This window comes from Vipera ursinii, assembly GCF_947247035.1.
Source record: "Vipera ursinii genome assembly, chromosome: 1".
NCBI lineage: Eukaryota > Metazoa > Chordata > Lepidosauria > Squamata > Viperidae > Vipera > Vipera ursinii.
Window position 1 is genome coordinate 114,184,469 of NC_139512.1, and position 20,670 is coordinate 114,205,138.

General features: G+C 37.2%; 1 protein-coding gene across 1 annotated transcript in view; it reads right to left on the reverse strand.

The window, feature by feature from the left end:
- Positions 1-221: 221 nt before the first annotated feature.
- TKFC (triokinase and FMN cyclase) overlaps positions 222-20,670 on the reverse strand; it is a 29,521-nt gene continuing 9,072 nt past the window's right edge. The window contains exons 2-17 of the mRNA XM_083348321.1: positions 20,056-20,245; positions 19,769-19,879; positions 19,511-19,692; positions 17,629-17,707; positions 14,963-15,052; positions 13,135-13,169; positions 12,978-13,062; positions 12,158-12,247; positions 9,834-9,950; positions 9,347-9,466; positions 8,026-8,163; positions 6,784-6,890; positions 5,647-5,750; positions 5,245-5,278; positions 2,736-2,825; positions 222-2,235 (exon numbers count right to left, since the gene is read on the reverse strand). Of these exons, the coding sequence (XP_083204447.1) occupies positions 2,077-2,235; positions 2,736-2,825; positions 5,245-5,278; positions 5,647-5,750; positions 6,784-6,890; positions 8,026-8,163; positions 9,347-9,466; positions 9,834-9,950; positions 12,158-12,247; positions 12,978-13,062; positions 13,135-13,169; positions 14,963-15,052; positions 17,629-17,707; positions 19,511-19,692; positions 19,769-19,879; positions 20,056-20,245 (1,731 nt within the window). The 3' untranslated portion in view covers positions 222-2,076. The remainder of the gene's footprint in view (positions 2,236-2,735; positions 2,826-5,244; positions 5,279-5,646; positions 5,751-6,783; positions 6,891-8,025; positions 8,164-9,346; positions 9,467-9,833; positions 9,951-12,157; positions 12,248-12,977; positions 13,063-13,134; positions 13,170-14,962; positions 15,053-17,628; positions 17,708-19,510; positions 19,693-19,768; positions 19,880-20,055; positions 20,246-20,670) is intronic.

Here is a 20,670-nt window from a genome sequence, read left to right on the forward strand (position 1 = left end):
TATCTTAACCCCTCGTTTACAAAACACATTGACTGGATATATAATTAAATTAAACTATTTTTATTGAACTATTTATAGCATATAGTATTATCAATTTCTGTTATTTGCAAGCTACATTTATTTAAAGAACCAAAAACCAATACAGGTACCAGTAGTCCTCATTTAGCAACAATTGAGACTGGCAATTTAATCATTAAAGTGCTTGCTAAGTGTAACCATGTTTCTGCTTATGATCTAACTTCAGCTTTCCTTTGCTTTATAGACCTGCAAAAGTTGTAAATGTGAGGACTGGTTATAAAGTTCCTTTTTCATCACAGTTATAACTGCAAATGGTTGCTAAACAGGGCAGTCACCAAAAAAGGACTACTTGTATCTAATATGTGCTAATTACATGCAATGCAGCACTAACTCCTTCTCAGTATCATTGAGTTAGCTCAAGGTTGGCAAAATTGCTGAAAAATGTCTCGAAACAAAGTTAGTTTAAAGGCTTTATTTGGAAATAACCAGACAATGAAAAAAAAGTTTATGTATATTTATTCTTCTACATTCCTTTTGAACATTTTCCTTAACACCATTTATGTTTTTTCCAATTTAAATATAGGTAATTTCACTTAATTATAACTGTGCACCTAGCTTTCATTTTGATTATAATGAATGAGTTCTTGATCACTTAATTACAGTAGCAAAATATTTTTAAATGGTGCCTACAGTTACCTGGATGAAATAACTTTGGGGTTTTGTGGCAGATAATATGACAGAAGTTACCTTTACGTACATGGGTCCTTGGCTACCAGAGAAATATACCTGATAATTTCTTTCAGTCCAAACTATAATGCATTCTTTGTATAGTTGCTCCTGAAAATAACACCTACCTACTTGCCGCATAAAAGATCTAATGTGTTAACCAGCATGTTACCTGAGTAATAATATACAATTCTGAGAGTGTTTTTGACTTATTTCCAGTCCCAGCTCGAAATGCTTAAGTTCCAGCCTTAAGAATGCTAAATTCTATAAAGACGATGAATCTTTATCATCACCTGAAGCAAAACAGACAACCTTGAAAAACCCATCTCTAAATAATCCCATTTATGAAGCTCCCAAAAGAGAGGTCTAATTGCCAAGCTTCCTTTAATGTTATTTAGGTGCTAGCTAAACATTTCTAGCAGGGTACATTTTAATTGGTTGTATGACAGTTGAAACATATTGCCCAGAGGGTAAGCAAAGAGGATCCCTGTAACTATGAGAATGCTGAATTACTGTCGAGGCTAAAAGACAGATTATTTCAATTATGAATATGTAGCAATATTCTTCTCAGCATCTACATATATACAAGCTAAGTTAGATTGATCTGTTCCATATTTATTTAAGCTATATTGTACACAAAGAGATTGCACTCTGTGCTCCTTGGTCAGGGAATGGATTTAACCAGTCAATCTTGTTTCTCTCAGTGGCCAGTGAGATCTCTATGGGAAATCAACAGACAAGGAACAGAAATAGCATCCACTTTGCTCAAAAACTCTTTAGATGTATACTGTGTCGATGTATTAATTTCAGCAGCTCCAGTTGGTTTTTAAAAAATATCTAGACTATAGTCATGGTCTATGAAGTATTTTATAAAGATTCTGGCGTATTTACTGTATACACCTGGTATCTAGAGTTAGAAGATCTTTGCATACATTTTACTTAGCTGTTCAAGCTATATTGCTACAATATTGTGTGAATGGACCACTACATAGCTTCAGCAAAACTTAAAACACCTCTTGTATACAGCGAAGTAATGCAGTACATAAAAACTTGAACAACTTGAAAAGAGGACTCCGTAACAGCCAAAATATAAAAAGCATGAGAAAAACATAGACCCCAGCCAAACATATAAACATAACTCTGTTCTTAAGCATGACGTTTCCAGAACAATACCAAATAATGGGCAAGAAAGCTTTGTAAGTTAAAATAAACCTTGACATGCCAAAGGTACCAGGATTTAGTAAGACCTGCACAGCAGGGATAGAATAGTGATAGGACATTTAAGCTAGTACTAAAATGTGTTTTATATTAAGGAAGAATATCATGACGTTCCTATGGTTTAGCCTGTAACCCTTCCAGCACTGCCCGGAGAATGGCTGCAGCTGCTACAGCACCAGGATCAGGCTGTTCTAGGTGAGCTGAGCTGATATAACTGGCTCTGCCTGCAGCAGCTTCCATATTCTTCGTAGATTCAGCAGCAGCCTCTGCCTCCTGTAAAAAAAAGCAACATAAACATGTAGACTACAAACTTGTTCTTTATATAGCCATAACACTAAATACACAAAAGTTTCACATCTCAGTTTGTAAACACAGACATCATTTGCAGTCTAGATCTCTCTTTGTTTTTTTGTTGCTACAGCCTTTACTCTAATGCTGTTAATACTTATAGTTTTTGATTATCAATTTTAAGTGCTTGGGGATTTTAGCTGATTATCAAAGAGCAACTCTGGAGAAAAAAAACAATCTTTTAAAACAGCTCCTTTCAACGAGCTGGCTGAAAAAAATGCCAATTCCTTGAAATCATGCTTTGCCCAACCTGGACCTTTCCCCTTTCCAAAAGGCTCCAAAGACTTAACCTCATATCTGTTCCTATGCTTTGAAGAAGCACTTTTCCAATAAAGAAACAGAAAGGTAAACTACGTGTTCCTCATCTTTGCTCTTATGATGCAAAAGTGACTAATGTTGAATTGCACATATGCTAATAAACTCACGTTAACAGCCATGGCCAGAACCTGCATCAGATCAGCCTTAGGTGTCTTCAAAGCTTTGAGTACTTTTGCAGCAGCCCAGAGTGAATCCAGCTAGGCAAAAGATGAGGAATATTAGGCAAACAATAATGGCAAGATTTACTATTCTTTACTGGACATGAACAGACCCCCTTGAAGAAAATTTTCAGGATTTGCTAAAATTGGTAAGAAAAATTCCAAACGCTTTCAGTTGAAAGTGCTGGCTCTGACAGACAGGGAAAATGCCAACTGGAAGGGAAGGGGGAGAGAGGAAAAACTGTATAAGTAGTCCTCAGGTTACAGTGACAGTTAGGACCATGAATGCCTTTGCTAAGCAATGTAGTTGTAAACCATAATATTGTATGAGCACATCACTTGGTCATTACCCCAGGTCTGTGCAGGTCATTTAAGCACAAAGTAGAGGAGGTTCCAGGCAAGGAGCATAGGAGATCTTGGGAAGGTTGCATACATGTACAGGAAATGCTGTGGGCGGGAGAAAAAAACAGTAGTAGTGCCTTGTGACCTTCCCTGCTAGGCTCCCCATTGACTTTGCTTGGTGGAAGCCAATAGGGAAGGTCACAAATGACTTGGCCCGTCTTGGCAGCAGTGGGACGAAGATGTTAAAGGTCAGCTGGGATGGCAAGGTAGATGGCAGAGTGGAAGGCAGCCTGAAGGGCAGAAATGGGGAAAAACAGGGAGGGAGCTGAAGCACATACTGCGGTCATAATTGCAGGTGGGCTGCTAAGTGCCCAATTTTGATCACCTAACTCTTGGAGCACTGCAACAGTTGGAACTTTGAGGACGTCATAACTACCATTCATTTGGCACTATTGTAACTTTAAATGGTCACCAAACTAATGATCATAATCCAAGGACTCCTGTACATATGTAAAATTACCTATATGAGGCTATAATTACAAAACTACAGCATATGGCCCTGGAGATTTAATATTTAGTATACACTTAAGGTATACATTTAATACAATCTTGCCATGTAGAATCTTGGCAAAAAATATAACTGAAAAAAACAGTACAGGGAAATCTCTGAAATATCCATTGCCAGAATAAATACTGTGGTCCATATATTTTGAAGTCATCAAATTTGTGATGTATATTACCAGAACGCTATTCTTTTATATAGATCAAAAAGGCACTTGGGAAACTGAGTGTGTGACTAAAAGCAAGCATGTGCACTGAAGAAAACAGCACATTGGTAGGATAAAAGGTAAAGGTAAAGGTTCCCCCGCACATGCGTGCTAGTCGTTTCCGACTCTAGGGGCCGGTGCTCATCTCCGTTTCAAAGCTGAAGAGCCAGCGCTTGTCCGAGGACGTCTCCGTGGTCATGTGGCCGGCATGACTAGACGCCAAAGGCGCACGGAATGCTGTTACCTTCCCACCGTAGTGGTCCCTATTTTTCTATTTGCATTTTTACGTGCTTTCGAACTGCTAGGTTGGCAGAAGCTGGGACGAGTAACAGGCGCTCACTCTGCTATGCGGCACTTGGGATTCGACCCGCCAAACTGCCAACCTTCTGATCGACAAGCTCAGCGTCCTAACCCACTGAGCCACCGTGTCCCTATGGTAGGATACACAGAGAGTTGGCTGGATTTAGGGCTGCTTTTGATTTTTTTTAAATAGAAAGCTAAGATTTGTAGTTTCTAATAATTTATTGGTAGGATACACAGAGATAACTTATTAGAAACTACAAATCTTAGCTTTCTATAAAAAAAAATCAAAAGCAGCCCTAAATCCAGCCAACTATGCAGAAATCCATTTCTTACATCCAAACTAGTTTTCAGTGTTTATTCTTTACCTCCATGCTCCTTCTTTCTTTACCTCATGGTCTAACAATGACAACAATTATAAAACTAATAATTGCTGTTTTAGTGGTTAACAGATTAAGACTAGTTATTTTTTTTTTGAAAAGCTAATTGCAGGTTGTAGGAACAGTCGTAACAATGAGGAATAAAATGCCTCATTTTGTCTTGACCTTACAAAAGTTAAATTGCAAGGTGATCTAAGTTCAGGACACCTGAGGGGGCTAGTTTCACCTTGGAATGTTAAGCACACTCCAAGGCGAAGAGGTGGCACAGTGGTCAGAATGCAATATTGCAGGCTAATTCTGCTCACAGCAGGAATTCAATCCTGACTGGCTCAAGGTTGATTCAGCCTTCCATCCTTCTGAGGCTGGTAAAATGAGGACGCAGACAATACGCTGACTCTGTAAACTTCTCAGAGAGTGCTGTAAGTGTAAAGCACTATGAAGCAGTATATAAGTCTACGTGCTATTGCTAATCCTGCAGCACTGATCTCCACTACCCAATGTCAATAAAGCCTCCCAAGTGTAAATGATCCAATTACTCTACTAGCATAAAGTACATCACGTATGTTATTATTATCGCAGTTAGTACAGTTAGTGAAAGAAGGAAAATATGGCTGCCATCATGGCACTAACAGAAGTAACTTAAACACAAACTTAGGATAAATTTCTTACCATGGTCCTGTCTCCAGGTGCAGCTCCTCCATACCTGTCAGAGGAAATTTTTATTAGTATAGTTTCTACAATGTGTGGGTAACAGCTACTCCTTGGATAGTTCATATAGCATATTTGTAAAAACTGGCCTTGCTTAATGCAAGGAATTAAACAAGTGATAGAAAGACAGAAGTTTGGGGGAGGAGCTGAAAGCCATAATGAGGAGCTAAAAGCCATAGTAACAAGATGATGAAACGAAGTGACTGGGATCACATCATACACGTGAATAATATTTCCTCACAGTAGTCCTGGTTTACTTTCTGTAAAAATGATGCCAGATGTGACAACACATGAAATGTTATGAAATAACAAAGGAACATATATTGCTTATATTTCCTTAGTTATAATTAGAGTTATACCCACCGCATCATAGCATTAATACCAGCATCCATTGCTAAGGACCAGGCTGCTAAATCATCGTCAGTCCGTAGAGACTGAGCAGCTGCTGTCAGAAATAATCCATAGAGCTGCAAATAAAATAAATGTATTCTAAGTATTTGCTGATCTCTACATTATGCAGCTGAAATAAAAAAAAATATGAAAATTTCACATATAGAATTTTATGATTACAAAAGATAGTATCTTGTTCTGTACATTCTTCCATCCACTTAACATCTGTAGATCTAAGAAGTCCTCAGTTTTTCCAGTTTATAAAGTAGTATATTGATTTATTGCAGCCTACTAAACTAGACATCTGATTTAATTTGGCCGTGTCATGCTTGCAAATTCATTGGAGAAGTCAGTGATGCTAGAAATGGTTAGAAGATCAAGAAGGAAGAGCAAGCAAAGAACCTGTTGGCTTAATATAATCAAAGCTGATACAAAGATGAACATCCAAGAAGCTGTACTCAAAGGGGTAGAATGGAGAGCACTTGCCTATAAAGTCACCAAGAGTCGGACAGGACTGAATGGTTAGAACTAACTATATTGTTTTTAATTGGTTTGACTCAACTATAAATCTGAGTGTTTTATTCTTTTACCAGTTTTCCTAAAAGGCAGCATTATTATAAATGCATATTTTCACCTTTATGTGATTATATTTCTTAATCCAGAAATTAAAGATTAAATTCTCCTGTGAGTTAAGTTTGATTCCTAGTAATTTGGGGGGGGGGAAATCCACATACACTTCTATGTACAGAACAATATAAGAGTGGTTTGCTATTGCCTTCTTTTGAGATGTTATTTCAATTTCTCAGTTGAGCTGAGATTGACCTTGGGGTTTCCTGGAGGTTCTCACATCCAAGTACTGTCTAGGTCAGGGGTAGGCAACCTAGGAGTTGAAGTCCATGAGTCATAAAAGAGCCGAGGTTGCCTACCCCTGGTCTAGGTCCTTGCTTTTTTTTTTTGAGAAAATTTGGTCTGGTGCTGTCAATAAAACTAATAATTTAAAAAATGTTCTCAATTTCTAACTGCTTTCTTCCAGACTAAACACATAAAATCTAGTAGTTCTATTTGCCTTTCATTTTCAACTAACAGCTAATCCACTTGGCCAACACTCACCGCTCCCGAAGAGCCCCCCATCTTTTCCAGGAGCAACTTGGCTAGTGAAGAGAACAGTTGATAAGGTCGCTGAGGCAGAGGTTTAGCATCTAGCCAATTCTGGATTGCTGAGGAAGCAATAGTCATGGTTAGACATGATAATCCTCTAGCTGATGTTCATTTAATATTTTTTTAGTTTTAATTTTTTAAATTTCTCTATTTTTAAGCAACAAGTTCCAAGAAGGGTTATTAAACAGGAAACTTAGCAGATTTACAATACAGCTGTCCTGACATCCATGATTTGGTATGGTAATTTACAGGAAAAAAGATACAAAACCACTCCGGAAGTAGGCAACTTTCCATTGCCCTTTTCATCCCAGATTGTATTCAACTACTGGCACCCTTGAGGCTTCATTTAGCAACAGATTCAGAAAAAAATTAGTGGCCAAAATGTTGGAAACCTTTTGGGAAAAGTGTATTTTTGAGGTTTGATGGCTAATAACACCACTTTTTATTTGGAGTAGTACCATAAAATTATATATCAATGGAAAGGTAATTTAATCAAGAATATAATGCAACAAGGTTTGTTCAGCTATCTGTACTGTATTCTATGAAAAGTTATAGCCAAATAACCAGAAAAAGGAAGCACAACTTGCTTAGGTTGATATCAGGTAGCTTTCCTTCATCTGATTGTAGCCAATATTTAGAGAGCCAATTTAGAGAGCCAATCAGGTGTCATCTTGTTTTGGCAATGAGCCAATCAGATCACAGTAGGATTCAGTTATTGATGTCATATATTGAAGCTGAGAGGAGGACATTTGTCAGTGTGTTATGTGATCGCTATGAAGTTGGTTGGGTTTTTTGTGTGTTCTTTGATTTAGTGAGCTTGTAAAATGTAATAAAATTAAAGTAATGGTGCAGAGTTGACTGGTTGCCCAGAAAGCGATGTAAAGTAGTATTATTAAGTGAACAAGGCTACAGTTATAAAGAAATTAGAAGAAAAATTGTTGGAAACTTAACCAGAGGTAGTATTTCTACCGTACATTTTTTCCCAAAAGGTTTCCACAGTTTTGGCCACTACTGTAAGTTGATGCCAAGGCTTAGAGCAGAGGTGCAAAACTTCTGGCCTGCGGACCAGTTGCATCATATGGAAGCCATAACCACCCCACCTCCAGCAATGCAAAAAGTCACGATATGTCACAACATGTCATGTGACGCGGCGAGTTTGACACCCGTGGCTTACAGTATGATGAGAAAACTAACCAATGGCAGCCTGTGCATGTGTGTTGCCACAATCTCCATCACCTGCAGCACGGTCAAGTTCATTGAGTTGCTCCTGTAGGCTAAGCATTTTAGAGCACACACACTCCAGAATCAATCTCATGTGAGGAGAAGATGGCACTAAAAGGAATGGAAACTATTAGTTATTTTCTTGCAATAATGGTAAAGTTTCATACACTCCATCTTACATAAATATCAGTGCTGCTATTCATCTCTGTTTCTTGTGAATATATGTATAAAAAGATAAAATCTAACCATACAGATCACTTAACCAAACCAATCACTTTATCAGATAGTTATTAAAGAAATTTAAGTCTGTACTGGATGATTCATAACTTATTTACTCGATAAATGATGAAAAAATAAAACTCTTATAAAAAAATCTTGTGTTTGAAATGAATATGCTGTATGTTTGTTCTATAATTCTCAACTTTTGTGATACTGTAGCCACCTAAAATGATAAAATAAATTTGTGAGACTGCCCCATATAAAAAAACTATTTCACTGGAATTAGAGTTAGGCAAGAAATAAATATTAATTTGAATAACTGTAATAACTTTACAATTTAGTAAATAGCTGTTAAATTGGAAACCAACAATCCCACACCAAAACCCCAAACCTAATTTCAAACCTTATTCTTTAATGGGAAGAATTAATTTGATTGCTTTGGCATAATTTCTGAAAGGGTCTTTATCTTAAATCAGCTTCGCTTTAAAATGCTGCAAGTTGCAGAACACTGGCAAACTTGAATCTGCTTTTGGCTCTCTTCTTCCCCCAGAAGACAAAAATGGCAGACCCATCTTCTTTCCCTTCCCTTTCATTGTAATTCCCTCTGCAGAGTGAGCATCAGCCAGATATTGGGACATCGGCCTTATGCTGTCTAGACAGAATTGCAATTCTTTTGAAAAGAAAATGTGGTGGATTTAAACAAAAACAAAAATCATTCAGCCAGAGCACTGGAACCAGAGAGAGATACAAAAAAAAGTGCTCTGGCAATTCTCTATCGTCCAAGAAGCTAATATATATGTAATCCGTCTGTTCTACTACGTCACAAAAATATTAGAGAGCTAGGCTCAAGCAGAGATGGAAAAGAGAACAGAAGTCAATGCAAGTCTTAGTGACTTGCATAGATATCCTTGATTAAATTCTATTTGTCCAATCATGATGTAGTGGTGCCTCAGATCTTTCATTCCCACTCTCTGTCTCTACCATTACCTGGAAGCCTGGATCAGCCTCGGTTGATGACATGAACACAGCATAGCAGAAATTCCATTGTAGCTATAATAGATATTTCAGACTGTACCTTTTGCTGGGTCAGTCTCTTCTTCCTTAGAACACACTTTGGGTACTACCATCTGTTTTTTCTGTCTTGTCACAGACATCCTGGCAGGTTTTAACCAGGCAGTAGCTGTAGTATCTGAATCTAGGAATTTAAATATAATTGTGGACAACAATTGAAGATAATTTCACATTCACAGAAGAACATAAAAGATGAATTGTTGAGAATTCTTACTAGTTTTTTCTATGTAGAATAGAAACATATCTGGGAACAACCCCCAAATAATCAAATCTAGCATAAGAGAAGTGGAGAGCTAGCTAAGATACTATTTAAAATAAAAAGATACAGTGCACCATTGAACATGCTAGTTCTATATCTGCATTGTTCATGCCCAAAATGTCAAAAATACCATTTTGAAGTGATGGTTCCACAGATATATTCTGATAATTAACTCACAATTTACTTTCCCCACAAAAGCAGTGGAAAGAAAACCAACATCTAGGAAAATTACCAAGGAGGAACAAGAGTTCTTCATCCACCTGGAGAAGGGTAAGGGAGACACCTGCCATTTCCAATGCAGTCATAAAGGAGCCAACATAAGTCCGGGCAATATGAAAACCTCTGCTCTCTGCAATGATGAAGCAAGGAAAACTTGAAGCATTCTTCAGGGTGAACAACCAAAATGAGAAGGAAAAAGAAGTAACTGTCATGAATGAACCAGATTAAGAAAAATGAAAATTATATCCATTTTAAATCATGCAAAGTTTGGGAAAATATGAGAAGGGTAATCATATATAAGCAACTGGAAAGTAAAGAAACCAGTCCCCTAAAATGTCCAAAGTGATGTCACTACAACAAGAGGAAATTCAATACTTGGGTCTTATAAGATTCAAAGACCTCATGAATGGAATTGATTATGAAATATGGGGTCCTTGGTACTCTCTAAGCTTGGTTGTTTCCTTGCAGATGTTTCATTACCCCACTATGTAATATCATCAGTGCTAGAAGGTTATGGTTATGGTCATGGAGTGTTTTATTTTTTAGAAATGCCTCCCTCACCTTCATCTCCAGAAAATAAGGAGGGTTGTGGGGCCTCTAGAACAGCCTGGAGGTATCAGAACTGCATCAATAATTCTTTCCCCTTTTATGTGAGCCTGAGCCTCTAATTTTTTTCTCCTTTCCCAAATAGAGTAATCCTACTTGAGACAGGGCAATATCCATGTCAGGCCTATTTACTAATGGAATTTAAAAAGAAAACCCACTACCAAGATCCCCCATGAAGAACTTGTGCTTTTTTATTTGTTTTTGAAGAGTGAATTCAAGTGACAAACATCAATTCGTTAGGAATATACAAAATTCCTACCAGACAGAGATTAATGTAAATTAACACAGATTATCATTATAGCATTTTTAGACAAAAAAACAAGTAAACATGGTATCGTTAGATAAAAGTATCGGAGTAGTATGGAAGAGAAAAGTAACGTATAGGTATGCAAAACATTGCCTACAAATTAGACATGATAATTCTTAAAATTTTAAAAAATTCTAGAATACTTGTTTTTTTAAAGAAGCGGAGAATCTTGCAATGGTAAACCTGAAATTTGGTGGTGTTTATTTTCAAGTATAAATACATGAAAATAAAATTGGGAATGAAGTCACTGGACACAAGCCTTACCCTTTTTTACTCTTAAATTGGTGTCAAATGGAACCAAAAAGCTCCCCCCCCCACAAAACAAAAACAACAACAAAACCAAAAACCCAAAACAAAACCCAGAGCAAAATTTCAGCTTCCTCCTTCCTGGTAATCAACACATCATTGAATAGGCTTTTGCAAGTTGGGAGGATGAGTTTCTATCCCCACAGCAAAAAAAGATGTCTACTTTTATTGTAGTACAATAGGATATGAGTTTTGGTGGGAAAGGATCCAATAATGTTTCTGTTAAAGACAGTTTGATGAATCGTTTGCTGGTTCCAAGGACTGCTGCCTAGGGAATATAAGTAACCCCTGGGCCAGAATAACAGTTACTGTATATTTTTCCTCTTCCTCCATATAACTGTAGATAGTCAACTATTTGCCTGGAAACAGCTTTTATAGTATTCCAGTTGTCATGCTGATCCAAACATTATGGGTTGATTTATGATGCAGCTGAATCCCAGTTTCTATCCAGGTTATGTTTTAATTCTATCAACATTAACTACTGTATATGCTACTAAAACTATGATTCTTGTAACCTTCAATGGGGCAAACTGGTGTACCATAAGACAAAATGTTTTGAACTAAGATGCCTCAAATGGCTTGATTCAGAGAATGTGTCCAAAATCCGGGACCCATGACTCCCATGAATTGAAATCTGGCAAATTTTATAAATCATGTTATGGCATAAACATTATCATAAAGTAGTTTATGATATAATAAAATGTCATTATTTCCTGTGCTGATATTTGACTGTGTTATATAGTTTAGTATGGGCTATTTTCAAGACAGATACGCTGTATCTCTGACTGTATCCCAACTTTTCCAATTAAGGGAATTCACTAGAAGTCCTTGTTGAAGGTATTGAGGAATCTGGTAAGGAAATATCTCTGAAATGATGACCCAATGGAGCACTAGCTATTTCAAAATAGGATTTGTGTATTTATTAAATTAAATCTTACATACACGTTAGGTTAATAAATGTAGCCAAAAGATCTTGGTTGTTTATATGACAATGAGTTTAAGCCCAAGTAATTAAAGTGGAGGTATGCAATGCATTCAAAGGTGTGCATACTTTGCTCGTAACTGGATGTTTGTTTTCCTTTACCCTACTTATAACAACAACAACAACAACAACTTACCAAGAGAACAAACAGCAGACCCAGCTACTATATTCAACTCAAGATAGGATAATCCACCCAGGTTGTTCACTACCAAGACCACAGAAGCCTCTGAAAGCCAAAGCAAACATTGGTAAAATTGAAAGGTGTTTCTATGGCCTGGATGCTTTAAGTACACTAGATTTGTACATGTAGTAATTGGTAATAGTCACAACAGTCAAAATGTCCCAGGATTCCTAATCACATGCAGATAATCCTTGACTTACGAATGGTCACTTTGAAGGTACAATGAAACCCCCCAAAGGTACTTATAATTCCAATTAAAAGTTTCAATCCCTCCCCCCTGTAGTCATGTGATCACATTGGGCTCTTGACAACTGGCTCACATTTATGGCCATTTGCATCATCCAATGCATTGTGTATGACATTTTTTGTCAGAAACTAGTGTTTACTTCCATTCCAAAACAGACATTGTGGACAATGGGCTGGCTTAATAACCACAGTGTTTGCTTAATGACAATGGTGTTCATTTAATAACAGCCACAAAAACTGTCATCAAATCAGTTCATTCATGTGGGTGCCTCGATTTACAACCTTGGTGACATATGGACTCTTTATAAGCACTGACGATGTTATCTGGTTTGAGTAATGCAATGTCTGCAAGAAAACAAGCAAGCTCAGAGAGCACCAAGCACCCCTCATTTCAACCCTGAGCTGCATCCTTTATTTGTATGGTAACATATAATAGAAATTCCTGGGTCCAGAATTTCTTAAATTCCTGTACCAGTGTCCTTGGACAAACTTTGGGGAATAATAGGTATGTCAGTCCAAAGTTACTTACTAGGCGTGAGTTGTACATGAGAGGCATTGGAAGGGTTGGTCATGTGATCCAGCATTATGTTGACTATCTGATCTGCTGTTGCCATCTGTGAAAATGACACGTGTTAGTGGACAAGCTTACACTTCTAGGTGTATAAAATGGATCAGAGTCAACTTACCTTCATTCTGCGCACACCTGCTTCACCATGGATTCCTGCAGATAAAACAAAGAATCTTTAGTTGTTCTTTTTTAACTAACAAAAATAACATGAATAACAAAGGTTAAGGAATGCCGGCGGGTTATTCCCAGGGGAAGAGCGTTCTCTGTGGGCGCGCCGGCCCTATGGAACCAACTCCCCATGGAACTTAGGACTGCCCCCGACCTTCGCTCATTCCGCAGGGACCTGAAAACTTGGCTCTTTGAGCTGTCTGGCTCAGGCTGAGGGGTTTTAATTTTTATTGGGTTTTAGTTTTAAATTTCAGGGACTTCATTTAATTAATTGTCTTAATCTGGTTTTAATTTTTGTATGTTTGTTTTAATCCTCCCTGTACACTGCCCTGAGTCCTCTGGGAATAGGGCGGTATATAAATTTAATAAAATAAAATAAATAAATAAAATAAAATCCTAACCGCTCTTTTATTAAACATTAGAAATTTTTTGTATTTATACCATCACCAGCAGGTTTTAAAAATTATACATTTCAAAAAGAGTAGGATATTGACAAAACAAATACAAACACATTGAAAATAGTACAGAAACAGGGAAATACAAATAAAGAACCACATATTGACATGAGCAGATATTCCTGAAATCTGGATCATATAGCTAAAATATTCTCAGACACCATTAAAAGCTTATAATGGCATAACATATTTCATGTCCTTTTCAAATGAAACAAACTTGAGACTAAAATTACTTTGTTAGTACAATTCAAATCATTAAAAAGGAATAAAAAATGGTGATAAACAGAACACTAAGACAACACCAAAGATTATATGTCAAGTTAAATTATAAACTCTAAAACCCAGATTTTAGATATGCAAATTCCATGTGTACAATCTTAATCTATTTTTTAGATTTTTGTACTTTGTAAATACTCTGTACCTACATAACAAAAATAAGTTTAAATTTTAAGAATTGCAAACAAAAATGTCTATTCCAAATTGTCACAGCCTTTTCAGCATCAAGAAAAATCATGGCCAATTTTTAGTTTTTCTGATCCATCTTATCAGTAATATTTAGAATATGTCTAATATCATAAATCTCTTCAGAATAAAATAATTTGATCAGAAAATCTCCAATTAAATTTTTTTTAACATTTTATAAGAATTGTCATAAGAATTTGTTATCCATCTTAAAAAATGTTCATTGTATCATTTGGAATAATAATTGACAAACTGAAATATATTTGGTTCTGTCCCAGATAGAAATAATAATCCGTGTACTAGTCTGTCCATAACTGATAAGCTAACAATTTGGCTTGCTTCTTGCTTTTTTCAAAATATTTTCAAAAATATTTTGTCTAGTACAGTTAACTTTTTTGTACGGTACATTTATTTCTACTAAATAAAACTGGTTCTGCATTACTTTTGACTTTTGCTCTATATTCAAAATTGGATTTAGTTTCTTACTTACTGGTATTTCTAATTATTTAAAATCATTCAACAATATATTTTTCTGCTTTCTTTCTATTTGATGTTAAAGAAACCTCTCATGAATGCTTTACTAACTTCACCTGCTGTAGTTAAGGAAATCTTAAATTTGTCTGGAAAAAAACTCTTCAATTTCTGTTGACACATCAGTTTAACCTCAAAGCAATTTATACTATAGAAGTGAGAGTAATAACCACATCATTCCATCAATAATGCATTTATTACAACTAGCTACATCTGATAACAGGCATGCAAAGACATAATTTCAACTCAAAATTGGAAACATTCCCAAAGAGACTGCATTCATGATGGCATTCTAAAGAAGATAGACAAAAGTGATATATACATTCTTACCTAAACCCAGCTCAAGTTCATCATCTGCAAGCTGGAAGGTGGGTCTGGATCCTGGGACACTGCAGGGGGACAGACTTATCCCAAGAGTGCCTATGCAAATAAAATATATAAAAAAGAAAAATGCACATAGCATTCAACATCAAGTAAGAAAATAGATTAACAAATACACTTATCATGTTGGAATATGGCATAGAATTCCAAACAGTAATTTCACTGTTTAGTATGAAATTAGGAGAAACGCCATAGTTGAATACTATTCATGCTACAATATCAAGTATATCTTTTAACAAAATGTATTATTGCTTTAGTCTATTCATCTAAGAAAAGATATGCATATTTACATTCCATAGGTTTCTCATAAGCCCTGTCAGAGAACCTAAATCTAAGAGACTATGACTAACCTAAAGTCATCTTTTAATGAATTAGATTTGTAATTGGAATTTAAAAATCTGGAGTGAGTTATTTCCTTATTCCAATTTCTACTTCTATACATTACCCTTGCTTATCAATTATTCGGTCAGCAACTGTTGAAAATTGTAATGGTGATGAATGATGGTACTATCCTTGACTGTTGCTTGCCCCGAGGTCCTGTGCTTGTGATTGAAGTGCTTGGCAACTGGCTTGCACTTAAGAGAATTGCAGTGTCCCATGGTCATCTGAATGCCATTTGCAACTTTCGCTGCCGGCATCCCACAAAATCAATGGGGCAGGGAGTCACATGTTGTTTTGGTAAGTTTCCCTGGTCTTCCTGCACTTGTGCAGTGCCATCCACCCATTGGCCTTCTTGCAGGCATGCACAGCCTGTCCCAGATCTGTTCCCAAATCATGGATGGCCAGTGGTGGCCCTCCTCTAGGCTCCCGGAACTTATAAATGGCCTGCACCAGCCCTCCCCCTGGGGCAATAAGGGCAACTGAATGTAGTTATAGCTCTCTCCTTACAATAGAACATGTGCAATTAGGACCCCACTTAGGGCAACCCAATCCCACCTAGGTAAGAAGGGACCATGGGAATACTTTCAGTTGGCACTGTGAGGATTACTCTTACTATCCACTGGATAAAGTCACTTGGATTCACTTGGAACTGGAATCTTGCCTGGTTATCTGGGCAGAATTTGACCCTGTTTGCCCTGTTAATATTGTATAAGACAGGGCTTTGGTGCTGTGAATTTAGCTATCTGAATTTTAGATTCTTGTCTCTCCTGGCTGATTTAGCTCTCCTGGGAAGTAATAGACAGCTGGGTCCAGATGGTAGTGGTTCCATGTATAGTGAAAGAAGTGATTGTCTATCCCCTCCTTATGAAGCCATCACTGATCCAACAGATGTGGGCAATTTCTGTCCTGTATCCAATCTTCCTTTTGGGGGGAAGGTTTTTGAGAAGGAAGTTGTTTTATCATTCCAGAAAGCTCTGAAATAAGATTATCTGGACCTCTTTCAGTCAGGATTCACGTTTGACCATAGTATTGAGATGGCATTGATCGGATATGTCAATAACCTTTGGCAGGCTAGAGATGGAGATAGGGCATCCATCCTGGCCCTCCTTGGTCTCTCAGTTACCTTCAGTGCCATAGATCATGCTATCCTTCAGGGGTGATTTAGGAAATTAGGAGTGCTAGGCATCACATTACGATAGTTCTCTTCCTTTCTCAAAGGCCGGTTCCACTTGTTGTTTACAAAGGAGAACAGCTTGAACTGGAAGCCCCCATTTTTAACAGGGTGCTCCAAAGCTCTATTCTCTGCCCACTTCTATTTAGATCTAAGTGAAGCCACTGGGAGAGATCATCTGTCAATGTGGGTACAGTATCATCAGTTTGCTTTAGTTTCTGCTTTAGATTGACAAGCAATGCCACTGATGTCCTCTTCTGATGCCTGGAGGTTGTGAGGGATTGAATGAGGGAGAATGGGCTTTGGGTCAACCTTGGCAAGATTTTTTTTTTTGAGCAGGTGTGGTTTTTAAGGCCACCGAATTCTGGAGATTTTCCATATTTAACCCTGCCTATGGGTTTACTTCCCCAGTTAGAGCTAGTGTGCAGTTTGGAAATACTTTGGGACTTATGGTTCCTGCTTGAAGAACATGTGGCAGCTATGGCTAATGGAGCTTTTGCACAGGTTTGTCTTGTTAACAGTTGCACCCATTTTGGGAGGCCTTGATCATGGTGATTTAAGTATTGGTAACCTTCTGCTTGGATTATTTCAGCACACTCTCTATATTTATATGTACTACCCAGAGTCACTGGGTGTCAGGCAAGGTTGGGGCTACCCTTGAAGATCATTGGAGCTATAGCTCAGGGGTGTCAAACTGCCAGCCCATGGGCCGGATGTGTCATGCCGAAACCGCGCCCACGCCATTGCCAGAAATGGAAAGTAAGTCACGATATGTCATGACATGTCACGTGCCATTACGAGTTTGACATCCCTGCTATAGCTGGTTCAGAATGTAGCAGCAAGGGAAGTTTTCGGCATCTCTTGATACACACATATAACACCACTGCTCTGAGAGCTGCACTGGCTACCAGCAGGCTTCTGGGTCCAATTCAAGCTGCTGGTTACACTTATACATCCCTATATATCATAGGACCAGATTAGATAGATAGACAGACAGACAGACAGATAGATGATTTACATTTAGTCCAGAGACTTATTCTAGAAAAGGGAAGTGAACACGTACCCATTGCTCCTACAACAGCAGTAATTCTACGAACAATTTCATTCAGACCAACACCTGCCTCAGCCAATGCTCCAGCCACCTTAATATAAACAGGAAAAAATATTACTTGGATCCCCAAAACATAATGGTTGTAACATGTCACAATTCAATTCTACATCCAAAGGAGTATGTGATGCTTCTCTTCTATAAAGAAAGGAAAATGCTTGTGAATAAAGTGTTAGGCTATGATTCAGTGAAAGTACCATCCGCTAGAACATTTGAAATCTCTACACTATCTCTCCAAGAGTATAATAATTTGTAGTCTGAAAAATTTAACAATTCCAAGACAAAATGCTGTCTTTTGAGGATTATATTTGTTTTAAAAAATGAATATTTAATGGGCTTTACTTCCACATATTGCCCCTTGGGACTGTCTCAGTGTAGTTTGAAATAAATAAATAATACATTAAATTCATAAAACTATTTACTATTACATATGTGCAGAATTGTAATTTAATATATAACAAAAAACCATTATAATTTTTAAAGTTGTTTTAAAATGTAAAAAGTAACTAGTGCAATTAAATTAGATTTTCTTTTTCTTTTCCAATGTACCTTGCCTCCAATTTTGTTGCTTATTACTTCTTACTTTTTCTGTGCTTAGTACAATGTTGAAAGGAAATAGCATAAGTATATATGTACTATATGAAGAAGTTTTATTCAGACAAAAGAGTGCATATAAAAAGTAGATGAAATACAAAACTAAATAAAACATTACTAGAAAGCTACATTTTAAATATATATATATATCATTATGTGCATTTATCCTTAAAGTAATAATAGTTGGTGATAGTAATATCCCGTTCAGAGTTTTCAGATTTGCAATTATATTAATAATAACAACAATAATATTAAAAAGTTGGAAGGGACCTTGGAGGTCATCTAGTCCAACCCCCTGCTCAGGCAGGAAACCCTATATCATTTCAGACAAATGGCTGTCCAGTCTCTTCTTAAAAACTTCCAGTGTTGGAGCATTCACAGCTTCTGGAGGCAGGTTGTTCCACTGGTTAATTGTTCTAATTGTCAGGAAATTTCTCCTTAGTTCTAGGTTGCTTCTCTCCTTGACTAGTTTCCATCCATTGCTTCTTGTCCTGCCTTCGTGCGCTTTGGAGAATAGCTTGACTCCCTCTTCTTTGCGGCAGCCCCTGAGATATTGAAACACTGCTATCATGTCACCCCTTGTCCTTCTCTTCATTAAACTAGGCATACCCAATTTCAGCAACCGTTCCTTATGTGTTTTAGCCTCCAGTCCCTAATCATCTCTGTTGCTCTTCTCTGTGCTCTTTCTACAGTCTTAACATCCTTTTTACATGATATATTTTTTTACATATGATGTAATCTTTTAAATGATATGATATACTGTTACATACAATTAATGAAATACCGTATTTTAAATGTCACAATAATTGTAAACTCTGTTGATTTACTGATAATTTATTTCTTTATCCATTACTTTTCTTTTTTCTGTAGTCATCATTCTGTTTTCCCTAATAAATTAAAAATAAGAAAGTCTATGCGAAAAGTGTATGAATTCTTGTAACTATAAGAAACATCAGCAGAAACAATCAAATTAAAAATGTTTTATGTATCTTTTCTGAATATTCTCTATCTTTAGATCTACACAGAAGTTTTCTCCATATTCTCAAAACTAAACTTGGTGGTCTGTCACCAAATACTGAGGCTGAAAGATTGCATGCAATGAATAGCAAGCACAAATAAGACAAAGTACTTGGCATTATCTAACGGTTTTCAATAGAAATGTGTAGTTTGAGATGGCTCCTGTGCAATGAAAGCATAGCCAATGACAACATCTGCCTTCAGATCAAAGATGGATAACACTTACCTTATGTACAAGCACTGTGCCACATAGACCTCTTCTGCCAGCTTTCTTCTTGGTGGCAAAGGCAGTGTCATCTCCAATTATCACCATCTGCACAGGGATCTCTTCTGCCTGTGCCTGTTCCAATGCCAGCCCAAAATTCAGGCGGTCTCCTGTATAGTTCTTCACTATTAGTAATGTCCCAACTATAAAAGAAAGAATTGAATTGTCTTCTGTTCCTTATCCAGATGGGATGTCAGTCCACCAAAAATGCTACCATACCTGCTCCAGCTTGTTTCACAGTTCGAATTGCTGCTAAAATGCTACCCACTGCAGGGGAAGTGAATACTGGACCAGCGACCACTGCAGTCAGCATTCCTCTTCCGATGTATCCTGTGGAAAAATGATAGACAGGATGGCATCGTATTTACACTTGGAGTAACTCCTGTCTTGATTTTTCTATGTGTCAATCGATGACTGAGCATAAATCAGCCAAATGAATCCCAGTCCAAGCCCTTACCTTTTTGTGTTCAGGACTGAAAAACTTTCCAGAACCCCATCCTACTAACCTGCATGTGCAGGCTCATGCCCTGATCCACCTCCAGAAATAAGTGCAACTTTGCCCTCTATATTCTCTAAATCAGAACGTAGTGCCACTCTGTGTCCATTTAGAAGTTCAAGATTAGGATTGCATGCCACTATTCCAGCCAATGAGTCATCTGCGCAACTCAGAACTGTGTTCACTAGTTTCTTTGAGCCCTAAAAGAATGAGACATAACAAAAGAATTCACATATGCTTGTCCTTTTACAGAAAGCAATTCCAAATGTGCAGCAGCTTTAAAGATTAAAGCATTAATTTAGATGTCAAAATGAATCATGATTCTCCCTTGAACTACTAAAAACAAAACATTACAAAGGTGCTTATTTGAATTTGAATTTTATTGAATTTATATACCGCCCATTCCCGAAGGACTCAGGGCGGTTTACAGGGTATATAAAACATCAATACAAAAATTAAGAGCAATTTAAAAAGATTAAACTAAGTCCCTGAAAAAATATAAAACCCCAGTTAAAACCCCCAATTAAAACTTAGCCTGGGCCAGAAAGCTCGAAGAGCCAGGTCTTCAGGTCTCGGCGAAATGATCGAAGGTCGGGGGCAGTCCTAAGCTCCATGGGCAGCTGGT